This window comes from Acromyrmex echinatior, chromosome 3 (genome assembly GCF_024713525.1).
Source record: "Acromyrmex echinatior isolate Ae372 chromosome 3, ASM2471352v2, whole genome shotgun sequence".
Taxonomy (NCBI): Eukaryota; Metazoa; Arthropoda; class Insecta; order Hymenoptera; family Formicidae; genus Acromyrmex; species Acromyrmex echinatior.
Window position 1 is genome coordinate 9431086 of NC_141854.1, and position 16196 is coordinate 9447281.

General features: G+C 28.2%; 1 protein-coding gene across 1 annotated transcript; it reads left to right on the forward strand.

Annotated features, from left to right (window-relative positions):
• The first annotated feature begins 329 nt into the window (after positions 1-329).
• Positions 330-15944, forward strand: Hydr1 (abhydrolase domain containing Hydr1). Its single transcript, XM_011056509.2, has 8 exons — positions 330-732; positions 5974-6484; positions 13430-13599; positions 13722-13932; positions 14068-14180; positions 14346-14574; positions 15166-15331; positions 15400-15944. The coding sequence occupies exons 2-8, from the start codon at positions 6383-6385 to the stop codon at positions 15567-15569; spliced, it is 1161 nt and encodes a 386-aa protein (XP_011054811.1). The 5' UTR covers positions 330-732; positions 5974-6382; the 3' UTR covers positions 15570-15944.
• Positions 15945-16196: the final 252 nt, after the last annotated feature.

Genomic DNA, 16196 nt, shown 5'->3' on the forward strand with positions numbered 1-16196 from the left:
TAATTTTAATTTAAAGTAACCTAATTTTAATGAAAAGTTTTGGTACATTGTATACATGTTTGTTGTTTTTTTTTGTTTTCATAAAACAATTGCTTACATTACTATATGGTAACGGTGGCAACATAATTAGCAGGTATGTTACGTAAAGACGGCGAATTTAACGTCATGCGATGTAGAGAACAAATAGGAGGGAGTATGATAACTAGACTACCCCGTCTTGTATATCGATTGTATGCGGAATCGTCTTGACCCTCCAAGACCCACACGACCGCGAGACGGGAGCAATCGGGAATCGTCCTCAGTGAACCAGTGTATAACGATACCGCAAATGTTGCATGCGTGCGTACACCCGTGCATACGTGTGTGCGTGCGTACATGCGTGCGTGCGTGCGTCATTCGTCTCGGTTTCAACGCGCAAAGTTAGAGCGTTGCCACGTCAGTGCTGCAATTGCCCTCCTTATCGGTTCCGGTTGCAATATTTCCTTTAAAAAGTTCCCTTAAATTTCAATAAATACGACAAAACGGCCGTGTTTTGCTAATTCGTAAAATAAAATATTTATTATTAAAAGCGTAATAACATAATTTTATTTGCACGAATAGTTAGAGTTCCGGTCTCCAATGCACAAATGTCTTACATACAAAATTTATATTAAAAATATATACGTAACGTTTATGAATATTTCTGTTCTTCCTGCTCTGTCTCGATCGTTCTCAGCTTCGCAAAATTGTTGAGTAAGTACATCGACCTTGAATATTCTTTCGTGTCATTTTTTTTTTTTTTGCTACATCGATATATGTCGATGAAATCATTCGGTACGTTTTAAATCAATAAAATGCAGCGATCACTATCATTTTCTATAGTTTGCTCCTATTACGTCTGCCGGCAAGTACAGCTCTGATCGTCGTTGCATAACACCCGCAGCGGCGCACTGTCACGCACCATCGCGCGTTGGCGGAGCATACCTCGTGCACGCATGTCTGATAGTGTCTGCGCCGCGCGATGCGTTCGCGGTTTCCTCAAGAATCTCCGTGAGAATTCCTTGTTTACGCATATAAGCAGGGAAAGTTATTTTTTTTAATTAATTCGTTATTTAAATAAGAAGGAAAAAGAGCTACGAGCTTAAGACATAAAATGACAAACTGTATAAATAGTTACAAAATAAAATAAAACTATGTCATAAAATTAAAAACGTAAATTATAATTTGACAATCAGAAGGTGAACAAAACAAACGTTAACGTTACAACTCTATTATTAATTTATTTGTCACATTAATTTATTTGTCACATTGAAAATGATCCAACAAGGATCGAAACGTTTGTTTTGTTCACCTTCTGATTGTCAAATTATAATTTACGTTTTTAATTTTATGACATAGTTTTATTTTATTTTTTAACTATTTATACAGTTTGTCATTTTATGTTTTAGGCTCGTAGTCCTTTTTCCTTTTTATTTATTTTGATTTATTGAGCCTTATTACTTTTATAATTCGTTATTTGTTATCAAAAAGTAACTAATTGCTATGACTACTCATTATCATTACGGTTACTTGATGGTTGCTCGTTATTATTGTTTGAAAAGTAAAGCCTGAGGCAGAATTGAAAAGCACAAGTAATAGGAATAAGGAATAATATATTTCAAAAAAACCGTATATTCTACTGTCTAAATTTCTTGAAGTAAAATCTCAGTTTAAAAGAATTCAAATACTGTCACTATTGAAAGAGAGTGAAAATATTTGCACTCTTAAATGAGAGTGGCAGATTTTTACTCTTTTTTTTTTGGAGTGAGATTTCATACTTTTGGAATGGGATTTAACTCCAAAAAGGAGTGACATTTCTTTCTTTCGAGAATAGAATCTCACTCTAAAAAAAAAAAAAATGAAAATCTGCCACTCTTATTCAAAAATACAAATATTTTAATTTTTTTTCAATATAATGACAGTATTTTTATTCTTTTAAGGTGAGATTTTATTTCAAGAAATTTATAAAAAGTAATATAACGTAAACATCCAGTGATCGGACTTTACTTGCATAAAATTTATTATTATTATTCTCAAATGCTTTTTTTATTGTGATTATAATTTATTATAATTTAATTATATTTAAAGATTACAATTAAATTATTATAACATTTATATTTAAAAAAGTATTTGAGATGAATAATAATATAAATAAATATAAGGTTTTGTAAATGTGTCTGGATATAGGTACATACTTTGACTTTATTCTATTTTTAGATTCACTTTCAGAAAAAACGCTTTAAACGTTTACACATATAATTAACATATCCTTTTATTAAAAACGTTTTTTTTTCAAATGTAAGTATTTTAAGTCAGGATAGATATTAGAGTCTAGATATTATATATAACACAGGGTCCGGCAAAATGATCTCCCACATTTTAATCTTTAATAAAAACGCCATTGTAAATGCTATTTAGATTTTATTTTTATTAACTGAAAATTTATGCTATGCCATTTGTTTTTATTGAGTTTTGAAAATTACAGAGTCCAAGTGGCGACCATTTTTTTCGATACACATTCGAAGCTGATTTCTAAAAGTTTCCATCACTCGAGCAATAATTTGAGGCGATATTCCTGTAATTTCTTGGCGTATTGCTGCTTTCAATTCGTCAGTGGTTCGGGGGTAGTGTTGAAAAACCTTCGCTTTCAGGTAGCCCCAAAGGAAAAAGTCGCATGGGACAAGATCGGGTGACCAAAACTTAGAGAACTTGAACATTCGGATGTGTGGTTTCAACAAGATGGAGCTACGGCTCATACGGCAAGAAGGACAATGGACGTTTTAAGGGAAATGTTTCCAAGACGCGTAATCTCGTTACGTGGAGACGTTGGGTGGCCTGCGCGTTCACCGTTTGTATCGAAAAAAATGGTCGCCACTTGGACTCTGTAATTTTCAAAACTCAATAAAAACAAATGGCATAGCAAATTTTCAGTTAATAAAAATAAAATCTAAATAGCATTTACAATGGCGTTTTTATTAAAGATTAAAATGTGGGAGATCATTTTGCCGGACCCTGTATTATATATAATATTTAAACGAGAATACATTTACATGTACATTTAGCATAACCGTCGAATATTTTAACGTTTTTTTTTTAGAAAATTAAAAATCAATTTCATTTTTTTTACATTTTCTTATAGTTTAACATTTTAAAGTGCACTTTAAAGCAGTTGTACACAAGCTGACGTAAAGATTTACTCGTAGAATTAGCATATTAGTTTATTATAGCATATTAGTTTATTTTAAACATTTTTCCAAACACTGTTTTAATGTTATTTTATATTCATATTTTTTCTATTTTTACAATATTCAAAAGTCTTTTTTATACCCAAAAAAAATTTTCGATTTTTTCAATCCGTCACTATAGGATGACTCCATAATAAAGGGATAAATATTTATGATAAAAATGTGAAAATGTTCGAAAAGATGTTTTTCGTAGATGGATGTGCTAAATATACGTGTAAATGTATTTTTTTTTTTCAAACGTATAATAACAAGCCCTAGTATATATCCTGAAACACCTTACCGGTTGATAGGTTGAAATCTATCATTCTCTGTTCCTATTGCCTATAATGTTTGGTCCATAACCTTGCTCTAAAAAGTTTTATAAATCGGCTTAAGTCATAAGTCGAAAAAGATAATTAAATAACAATAATTTCTGTCTTTTTGTGATGGCTTTATACTTTAACCGTTAGACTTAAGCGAATTGAAAAATCCAGTTCTTACGATCTAAAAGTATAAGTTCTGTGACCGATATATCGTCAATTACAACTTACAGCTTATGGTTTATAGCCTGTTAAAGCAAGATTGTAGATTTAGCCTTATATGTTTTTCTCAGGCTTTATGATTCGTTATTTTTTTCATTCCTTTTTTTAATGCTAAAACAAGATTAATAAACAACTTTTTTTAATAATATTTTTTTAAATATTAATATTCATTTGCATTTAAGTATATAAAAAAGACAGTATATAGTAAATAAAGCTCTTTCAACTCTCCTCGTCATTGCTTATTTTTATTCAACGGCGTAATATGACAAAATAAAGATACGTTCATTCAAACAACATACATGAGAAAGAGAGAAAGAAAGATAGAAATTTTAATTTAAAAAAAATTAAGTCTCTTAAAAAAAAGAAAAAGATTCAACTTGACATAAAATTATTGACTAATTAAATAATATTGGCAAAAAATAAAATAATTCGTTAACATATATTTAAATATCATTTTTATTTTCATTTCAATCCTTAAGAACTACTCTTTTTGAATTGTGAATTTTTTTTTAAATTATCCTTTTTTGAGTTGTAACGAATTTGATAGTTTTTTCTCAGATTAATGTCTATTTTTTATCAATGTACAGAACCCTCCATAAGTTTGGGAACACTACGTTTTACAGAAAAATCATTACATGACGATCTGTACCCAGCAAACAAAAATGGATTGAAATAGATTGAAAATTTTCAATCCACCCGAATCTATACTTCAAATCCATAAAAATGGATTGGATTCCATATAAATATTTTTATATATGTAAAAGTTTAAATAAATTAAAATAGTAATTATATGAAATTCTATAGTTATTTTAAAACTTTTATTCTTATTCATATTTCTGAATAAAATAGCATTAATAATGCATTTTTAAATGAAATAATGCATTTTTTTACAATTTTGAATTGAATAGCATTCATGGCCCATTTTAAAAGAAAAACTTTTTTTTATATTCAACTGAATTAAAAAAACTGTATTTTCTATTCAGAATTTTAAATTAAGCAATTCATCATGCACAGAAATGATTGATACTATTTTTAGATTGCATAGAAAAGCATAGAAATATACTTCATGACATTCCTATAAATGAATAAAAATGTATTCAGGATTGAAGAGGATTCATTTTAATATTCATGAATCCGTATTTCTAAAAATCTGAATCTATTATTTAATCCATTTCAATTCATTCTCTTTGTTGGGTACAAAAACAAGTATTTTAATTAAAATAAATAAGATAAGTCTCTTCATAAGATAAATAAGATCTCTTCATAAAATGTCTGAATCAACATATCTATAAGCTTGTACATGCTGAAAATATGTTGGACAATTATTTCATAGCATAGCTCGAAGCGTTCAAGATTGAATTTCGCGCTTTGGTCTACTGTTAATGTGTACATTGTCACTTGTTTTGCATTATCTAACGTACGTATATATATATATATATATATATATATATATATATATATATATATATATATACTTTTATTTCATCTTTTTTTAATTAAATAATTATTTACACCTGTAAAACGTAGGGTGTTCCCAAACTTATGGAAGATACTGTAGATTAACTTTAATTTCAGTTAATTTTATCTTTATTTTTTTCTAATTCTTAGAATTAAAGAAAGATAAAAAATAACCCGAGAAAAAATATATAAATGTACATATTTTATATATTAGGTGTTGGAATTAATTCGTAGCGTTTTACAAGTGATGGGAAGTACTTTCATTAATGTATTTTTTAATGCTCATGTGAAATAAATAACATTCTTTCATTAAAAAACGCTACGAATTAATTCCAACACCTAATATAATTATATATTTTATATATAATTATAGTATATAAAATATGTTAATTTTTTATATAACTATATATAAAATCTTTTTTCTCGGGAAATTAAATCAAGATTAAAATTAATTTACATTAGAATTTACATAGAAACGAGCATAACTAAGCTAATTATTCACCTTTGATTACTAACGAATTAATTATAGAGTTAGAGATATCTTATATATATAATCTATATCTAATTTATTCATGATAATAACGAAAACCCGTTTTTTTAATTGTGTTTTGAACTAAAGGAACGATGTGTTAAACGTGACAAAAATTTGACGTAAATCACATTTGCTTAGTCATATATTTTAATTATAGAAAAATATTATTCATAGGATAAATAGCTCACATCTTTTTCAGCCAAAACTATTCAGTTAAAACCATTTAAGAATTAACTGGAGATTAAGAGTCGCGTCAAGATCAACAATAATAACGCGCATGCGCGCTAGATCGAGCCCGCGTTCTCGCGTACAATCTCTTTCTCGAAAGCCTTTGAATATGTTAGGATATGTCGCGGTATTCGTAGGCTATTCGCTACCACTCTATTGGCCATGGTTCGTCCGATTAGTCGCGTCCAATTATTCGTACGACATGCGCGCGACAGTCGAGGACTCCTTATTCACCAGTTCTCGTTCGCGAACGTCGCTCGTCGTTAATCGCCGATCGTCAGCGAACAAGGTCCACGGTCGCCTCGACCTGGACGACGGAACCTCGCCGTCGCGATTCTGAGCCGGTTGACTGTATCGGCATCGCCCGATAACACGTAACGATGCTGAGTCTCTTTGAGAGCATAGCGGACATCCCGAAACTCTACTACGGCGCATTGCTAGGCATCGGATTTTGTATCTATTATTTCTGCGAAGTTGTTAAGGTGAGTAAAAAATAAAGTGAGTCAACATATCTGATATACATAAAAAAAAACAAGCGTAATATTGCACATAATAGCGATAGCATATTGTAGTTAATTGAATTTGGATTCAAATTCGCTCTCTTACTGCGCTTCTACGGGAATATTACACGTGTTTTATAGTAGGTCTGTTCGCATTGTGTGCACTTTTTGTACTCATCATCTTCGCTTTCTCTCTTTTCAATACCCGAATATATGTATATTCAACTCGTTTTAAGTAAAAAACTTGTGGGCATTTCAAACAACGCGAACAAACTTATTACGTCATGGAATCAATGATAATTTATTGTTTGATCACATCTAGCGAAGATCGATGATATATTATGTAATGGGTATTTTGAAATAAGATAAATATTACAAAAATGAGTCAATTCACTAGAATACTTATCAGTTATATCATAGATCTGTTTATTTGAAATCCTCAAAAAATGTTGTTTAAAATGAGATAAATATATATTCGGGCGTGAACAGAAAGAAAGCAAAAATGTTGAGTGCAAAAAGTGCAAGCAACGCGAACAAATCTAATATAAAACCTAATATTCATTGATCCTTTAATAGATTTGCTTCATTTTTGTGATTTTCATCTCATTTTAAAATAAACAATCCGAGTGGCGAAAATCACGATCAACAGAAAAAGAGATAGTGAAAGATCGATCGATCGATTGATCACGAACCAAACTCTAAACTTTCAACGTTTTCAACATTAGGCAATGCACAAACTACGCATTCAGTGTTAAATAATCTATCATTTTCCATGTTAGATAATGCATAATTTCAGGATGTGAAATATTCTGAGAATCAGTTTATGTATTAGATTAGAACAAAAGTTCGTTACTTTAATTGTAATCATTCAATGTATCTATTTGCATCATCTACATATTTTTAAAATAAAATTTGTCAATTATACCAATTAATTATTCAATAGAGCAAAGTTCAACTTTAAGAATCTTTTTCTGTAATTGATCGATGATTTTTAAAGGAGCAATCAAAATCAAAATGCTCTTTTTATTTAATACGGATAACAAAAAATCACTAACAAAAAATCTTAGGAATATTTAAAAAAAAAAAACGATTTTGCTTTAAGCTTTCACGTTAGAAAGTGAAAAATTTTAAAAAAACAATAAGTAATGATATTTAAGATAGAAGTCAGCGCAGAAAATGATGCGCAAATCAACAGTCGATTATGTATAAATTAATAAATATAATATCATGAACGTTTCGGCTCTAAATTCAAGCTCTCCTCAGCAAAAAATATAATAATCACAAAAAAAGACGAAGATCAAAATCAAAATATCCGCAACAGTACATAATACGTCACATGATAAAATTAAACATAACGGTATAAAAGATAACAGAAAATCACATTAATTTTACCAAATTGTATACTGCTCGCTATCGTCAGAAGAGAAATGAAACACTAGCATGATTCTCAAGTTACATGGCTGGATGGAATAACTTCGTGTGTCACTAGCTATAATAAGTTATATACATATTTTTTGTAATAATTACAAAGTAGATTTATAAAAAAACTGACAAAGTCAAACGGCATCGACTCATTACGATAACATGCATCACAGTAATAAATTAGGATCGTTGACAAATTGTGAATAAAATAAAATTTTTAGTCAAATAATATAAAACGAACGGAATCGTCAAACGGTCAAATGCAAAGTGGCAAAATGTATAAAAAATAGATCAACACTGTATAAAAAATGTAGTTACATTGAATATAAATTGTTTCAGAATATAGAATATAAATGAATGAATATTTTGTTCCAACTTAATAGATTTACTGTCGCGCTTATTTTTCCTGAAAATTTTCTTTTCATTAAACGAGATCGGAGTTGTGATGAGTTGTGTAAAATATTTAAAAATCACATCAGCATCGTCACGTACGTATGTGAGGGCATCGCTTCCTTATTATTTAAATATTTTTCAAGCACCTTATAGAGATCAATGTAGCGACACGTGTTTTTACATATATGCACTGTCAAATCCGTAGTATCAAATTTAATTAACCTAATGTGAGTTAAATAGGCATAATATAGTATCACATTTAATTATTGTTTTAGTATAAAATAACGAAATATTTAGTAGGAGCAGTGGCGACTTACATCGGATTAAATTTGACACTATAGATTTAATAGTGTGTATATGTACATCAAAATGTCCAATGTGAATAAATATGTATATCAAAATACATAGTATAAATAAATGAAAACGCTTTTCTACTTTGAAATGTGACACATATTATATGTAACTCATTTAAGGTGAACTTTAGCATAGATATAAACAGAATTCTCATTCTGAGTTATAGAACGCCTAAAGTGGGTTTTATACACTGAAAGAGAAGTGTTTAGTAGTGTTTAGTTATTTGCATAATTGCATGATAAAATAATTAAATGCGGTTCAAGAGTTTTTATACAGTATATTTTTATTAAAACTATCGGGAACGTATCTAGCGAGCGTGCATGTTTTCACAGCACTTAATTAAAACCAAAGGTGATCGAAGTTAAAATTTATTGAATTATACTTGAATATACTACAAATGCGACGAAATTGTAGCTTCTTGAATGTTGGTAGCGTTTTCATTAAAATTATCTTCTTCTATGATTCATTTTTATTAATACAGATTATCTTTAATCTTTTATGTTCATTTCTATTAATATAGATTAATTTTAATCTCGGTCTAACTTACTCTGTATCTTTTTCTTAGAATTAGAAAAAGATAAAAAAACAAGTTAAACCAAGATTAAAGCTAATATCTTTAATATATTGAAAATGGACATAAGCAATTAAAGTTGATATTGCATAGTTTTTGTTATCGCGATTCCTGATTAATAGAAATAAACAATAGAAAGAGATAATTCTGATAGAGATAAAATTATTATAAATTACATTATTATAGATTCATTCTTTTTTTTCCGATCCTAAGAATTAAAACTAACACTGAAAATGACTATAAATTAAATTATGACAATTATTTTTGTTCTATAGACATTCATAATTTTTTCTTAAAAAAAATTTCATTTTTATAAATATGTATGTACGTTATCAGTCATAAATATTTAATGAAAAATAAAATATTTCAAAGATAAATAATACAAATTATATGACATTCTGTGAAAATTGTTTTCGATTATTTTAACCACAGCAATTATTGACGATATATAATGTGATTGGAGATGTTCAATTTTGAATGTAAAAACTATGTGTCAAAAAATATGTATAATAAGAAATGTATGATAATACGAGACTGTATTCCTAAAGATGTAAATAAGAATTAGATAGAGATAAGAAGAAGAATAGTAGGAATAAGATCAAGGTCATAAGATTTGGGAGTTTATCGAGATGAATATTTTACATGACCATATATAGAAACAAGATCCGACGTATCCATCCGCGCGCAATGAACTCAGAAATTGGGACAACTTATCGTTCGTGAACGCACTCGACGCATTCATTGACTATAACGAGCCGGGGCAATGCAGCTAAATAGTGCCTCGCGCTGCAGTATCTTTCATATGCGTTAACATTTATTTGCCCTGAATAGTAAACTTAATCCTTTACGCGAAATTAAATAATTTGCCTATGAACGCTTACAACTTAGCCGCGAGATGTTGAAATCTAATATCAATTTAAATTAATTTTATTACTTTTGCAATACAATTCTGATAAAAAATTATCATACATGAATATGTATAAATATTGTATGTATAAATACACGTATAAATATGTATAAATATACATAATTTTATGTAAAATATGTCCATACATATTTATACATTCTTCTCTCTCTCTCTCTCTCTCTCTTTCTTATGTAAAATTATTTTTTAGTGTAATAAAAATAATAATAGTAATGTGAAAACATTAAAAATAATTAAAAAGGGAATTTTTACATAATTTATTTTAGAAAAAATTAAGTTTGAAGAAATGTAAAAAAAATACTTATGTATAATTATATATATTATAAAATTATGCATAATTGTATATCAATAATTTTTTAATATTTTTTCAAACTTGTTTTTTTCTAAAATGAACAATGCAAAATTTATGTCTTTAATTATTTTTTATATTTCCACATTAATATTGTTATTTCTATTACACTAAAAAATAATTTTATAAAAGAAAGAGAGAAAGAGAGAGAGAGAGAGAGAGAGAGAGAGAGAGAGAGAGAGAGAGAGGGATATATGAACATGAATAGACATATTTCATATATGATTATTTATGTAGATATCTTTATTCATATTCATACATAATTCATGCATGAAGAATTTTTTATCGGGATTCTATTATATACTCGTTCGAATAAATTTCCAATATTTTTCCAGTATTAATTCTTTTAAATTGAAATATTTATTAATTAAAATATTTTGTGTACAATTTTATATTATTTAGAAACAGCGATGTACGTTCTTTTTATGCAAATATTTTAATAATGTCTTCGTGCTTTTCAAAAAATTGTTTAAGAATGTACTATATATCGATTTACTCTTTCAGAATATCACTTAACACTGTAATTATTTGACATAATGACAAATTATTGTATATCATTTACATGATGTTATCTACTTGAAACACATATAGTATTTCATATAGTATTGCAACTAAGATGAAACAAGATCAATTGCGTTTTTATCAAAGTAAAAAAAAGATTATATATAGATAATCACGAACATCACTGTAAAACACGTGACATTTTATGTATACGTTTTTTATTTGATGTAAACTTTATACATAATTTTTAATCAGAAAATTTAATTATATCATTGTGAAAATATCAACGCAGATTCGCGACATTTTAATAATACATATTTATTTAGCTCAATGCAAAAAGCACTTTTTATTATGAAGAAGGTAGGAATTTATGTAGATGAATGTTATTAGATATTGTAAGTACATCATTTGCTACTATCTCTAATTTTATATAGAATATGACACGAGTTCGATACATAGACAGGATTTCCGTGATACACGTTCGAACTGACGTACGACCCTCCATAGGCAACATCAGTCACGAGAGATGTGTCATTTATTAATCTGACCTTAAAACTCTAGGCATTTGTCCTGCACATGCAATGTGCAGGTAAAGTAGTTGAATGTAAAAGAATTTATTGGAAAGAATGGTAAATTATATTAAAGTGCTAACTATTAATTGTATGATTATATAATGCAGTTATATCAATGATTTAATAATTGAATAATACCAACGAATAAATTCGTCTTTAATTGATATCACATTTACATAAATGTATTGAAAAATTGAATTGGAAAACTATTATTATAATGACAATGCAAAATAAAAAACGATTGTTTATGACTTATTAGATGCAATTATTTAATATAGAATCAATTATTCTTATTACAAGAGCTCCTTCAGAAAATTAAGTAATTACAGACTTTATCGTTAAACGAATATAATTATTAATAACTTTAAACTATTAAATAATAACTTTTTAAAAAGAATTTTTTTTCTCTTTCAATATTGATTGTACTGATATTAATTTCGCGATGGAACAAAATTAGAAATTCCAAAAATCAGTTTCACATTATCTAAATACGTTTAGGCATACTTACATAGAAAATGTTTTAAATACCTAGAACTTGTATTCTGAAACGATAACATTAAATAATAACAGTTCTTAAGTCTCATCGCCAATTTAACGTGAATGCTCTGTCTCAATATAAGTAATTACGAATCAAATGTATAATTAATTTTCCACTTAACCGTAAATAATCATTGTAGCTTTATTTTTAATGATATTTAGGGATAACAAAATAAACAGATAATATTATGAATTAGTATACTGGATACATATGCATACACATTCCAGATATCACAAAAAGTTCTAAAAGAATTCAAACAGAATTCGGTCATTAATTCTAAGTTCGTTTTTATATACGAAGAGAATTCTTTTTATGAAAAATTCAGAAAATAAAATTCTAAGAAATGAACTCAAAATTGATGACATACAATTGAATTTTTTTAAACTTTCTGTGTTATCTGCGATATTACACATACAATGTCATGAAACTTTTTTATATATTTTTTAATTATAACAAAAATTAAAGTAAAAACAGAAAAATTATTTAAATAAACTTTTACAGCAAATACTAAAATGTTAAGTTACCATAATTTACAAGTAAACGTTTTCTTATCGCGCACTTCTACGCAACATATTTACTCGACATCAACATTTAAAAAAAAATATCATTCAGACTCTATTTGCTTTATAATGTTTGCTTAACACACTTTTGAAATTTCCATTCCTTTATACTATGTTTTACAGTATTTGAAAGAGATCTTTAAATTTTAATTGTATTATAAAACGTAACACAAAGGAAAAATACAAATGGTATATTATATATTGTAAACATGTATTTTATATATATATATATATGCATATATATATATATATATATATATATATATATACATATACATATATATATATATATATACATATATACAGGGTGTTAGTTAAGTATGTTGCCATACTCAACAGAGCGATTCTTTGGTTTATTTCAAGTAAAAAAGTCCATATAAATATATGTCCTAAATGTCCTAAATGTCAGTTTAATTTCCGAAATAAATAAATTTCCGTTTCAGTAAATTATATGGCAAAATACAGCATCTATAAATTATTTATTAACTAATATCTATTGAAGAAGAACAAAGGAAATATCCGATATTATAAAATATTATATATAAACTAAGATATGTATACGTACTATTTATAAAACAAAAAAAATGAAAAGTGCAATTCTATACACATAAAATACACATATATCACATATTACATGTATGTTCTATTATACACATTATATATATATATATATAATGTATTATATATTTTTTGTATACATTATAGAAAATAACAATAACAAAAATAACTATTATGCTTTCAGACACCCTTGCTGGTTTGTGCCAATGGACCATTCCGTTCATTCTTGGAAACCAACATTCCACTTGTGCAAAATAAATTCTGGCCGACGTTATGGTGTTTCGAATCACGAGCGCAGACCATTATGGCCAGCATTTTGAGATCTCGGATATTACCATACCTCGAATATCGCAGGTTGGTAAAAATATACGGAGACTAAACCAACATAATTATTCGTCGAGTACTAGACTTAAATTTGGAAAACAATGCGCGTTCAATCAGATTCCATTATATAGCACTCTCTTTACATTACGCAGAGAAATTCTTGCTTTGTCCGACGGTGGTGAAGTGGCCTTGGATTGGGCCGAGAAAGACTGCTCGATCACCTCGCCAATCGTCGTTATTTTACCTGGTCTTACAGGCGGTAGCCAAGCAGAATATGTCAAATGTCTGGTATCAGCCGCGAGAAAAAATGGAATACGATGTGTAATTTTCAATAATAGAGGCTTAGGTGGATTGCAACTCAAGGTAGGACATATTTGTGAACGATAATTTTTCCAATTATCTCGTTATTTATTTATTGTTTATTATAGCAGGGATTTAATCGAAAAGAATTTTCTATAATATGTAATGAAAATTTTCCCCTTCTTTTGTTACTTTTAGACTCCACGAACGTATTGTGCCGCTAACTCTGATGATTTAAGTGAAGTCATAGAACACGTGAAGAAACTTCATCCACATGTACCTCTCGGAGCAACCGGGATTTCCATGGGAGGGTAAAAAAATTATATTTATGTCTAATTTATTCTTCAATTAATAAATAAATCGTATACAATGTACAATATTTTACAAAATAAAATACATATAGTTGAGCATTTTGTTGTACATTAATAAATAACATTTTTGTAAAGCATTGCATGTCTTTTTTTTGCTATGTGCAGGTTGATCTTAGGTAATTATTTAGCACAGAAAGGTTTAATAGCAAGGTCCAAATTGAGAGCGTGCCTTATTATTTCGGTACCATGGAATGTGTTTGCAGCGACGAAGAGTACCGAGGAAAATTATTTTAATCGAATGCTGAATAAGCATCTAGCCAGCAATTTATGTCGCACGATGCAGCGACACAGAGATGTTGGTCCTTTCAACGTAGATATGGATACTGTTCTTAAGGTATGATTTTATCAAATCATGACTATATGGAAAGATCGGATAATATATTGAATTAACTTTTCTGACGTAAACCCTATCAATGTTTCTATCAATGTAGATTAACTTTAATTTTAGTTCAATTTACTTTTTATTTTGTAGTTTTAAAAATTAGAAAAGAATGAAGAGTAAATTAAACAAAAGTTGTTAATCTATTGGTAGAAATGACAGTAATATTTTTAAGTTTACGTCAAAATTTAACAGAATATATATAATTTATTTTAAAAGCAGTAACCCAATAAACAAGAAACATTTAGAAATATTTCAACAACATTTAATTAATTACTACAATGTTGCGCAATGTTTCAGAATGTTCCTTGCTTACTGGGAATTTATATTTTATCTTTTGTTTTTTTTTCTTTTTCACATTGCTACAGTTGATTTCACAAAAAGATAGATATATCGTAGTTTATTTCTAGATAATGAATTTTTTATGAATTTAATCAAGATTTTTAATTTAGAGATAAATTCTGTTTACGTTTTGTATCATCATATCATTGTTTGACATTCTAAATCTGACTCATAATAATTACTATGAATTATTATATCCGATAGAGCCAAACAATAAGAGAATTTGATTCGAATTTTACGGCAAGGCACTTTGGATATAAAAACGTCGAAGAGTATTATAGTAATGCAACGCTTCACGACAAGCTGCATCTAATCGAAGTTCCGAGTTTGTGCCTTAACGCGGCAGACGATCCGTTTCAGCCGTTGCAAGGTGAGAAACAAGAGCGCGACAATGATAACATTTTCATACGATTTTACTTAACGATCTGAATATTTTAGCGATACCTTTGAAAGAGATAAGTCAAACTAAAAACGTGGCCGTAGTGGTAACGTCACGTGGTGGACATATCGGTTTCCTGGAAGGTGTTTGGCCAGTTAAAGAGGAGCAATATATGGGAAAGTTTTTCTCGCAATTTTTTACTGCGATGTTCACCAGCAATTTCGACTAAAACTTGACATTATCTATAAATCGGAATGGAATAAACGGTATCATAAACCTTATCATGCCTCGATTTACTATCGTCTGACGTCAGAGGAAATACATACCGCGATATCGTTTATCTGTTCAATTTTTACAAGCTAAAATGTGATCAAATTTATTTTAGCTTTTTTATTATTTTCATATACCTTGTAATGCAAAACTTGGGTTACGGATCAGAAAATGCAATTCCGAATTTTGTAATGTCACGTTTGTGATCATGGGGTATTAAAAAGAGATTCCACATTTATGTATTAAGACGAAATTTTTGCTCATTATGATAAAACATACATGAAATTTTTCTTGTTAATTATTTGTAGTTAATAAAAACTAACTTTTATAAGAATTTCTATCATTAATCAAAATTGTTTCCTGTCATTAACTTATTAAGTTATATGAAACATTTATTTTATGTAATTTATGTATTAAAATTTATAATTCTTATTTATTATAATTTATATATAAAAATAAAAAGCTAACTCCAAACATTGAATTTTTCAATGAGCAATTCAAAGCAAATATGCATTTTTCATTGTATTACTTAAGAATAATGGTTATCAACAACCGTTCAACAAAAGTCATATATAAAGTATATTTT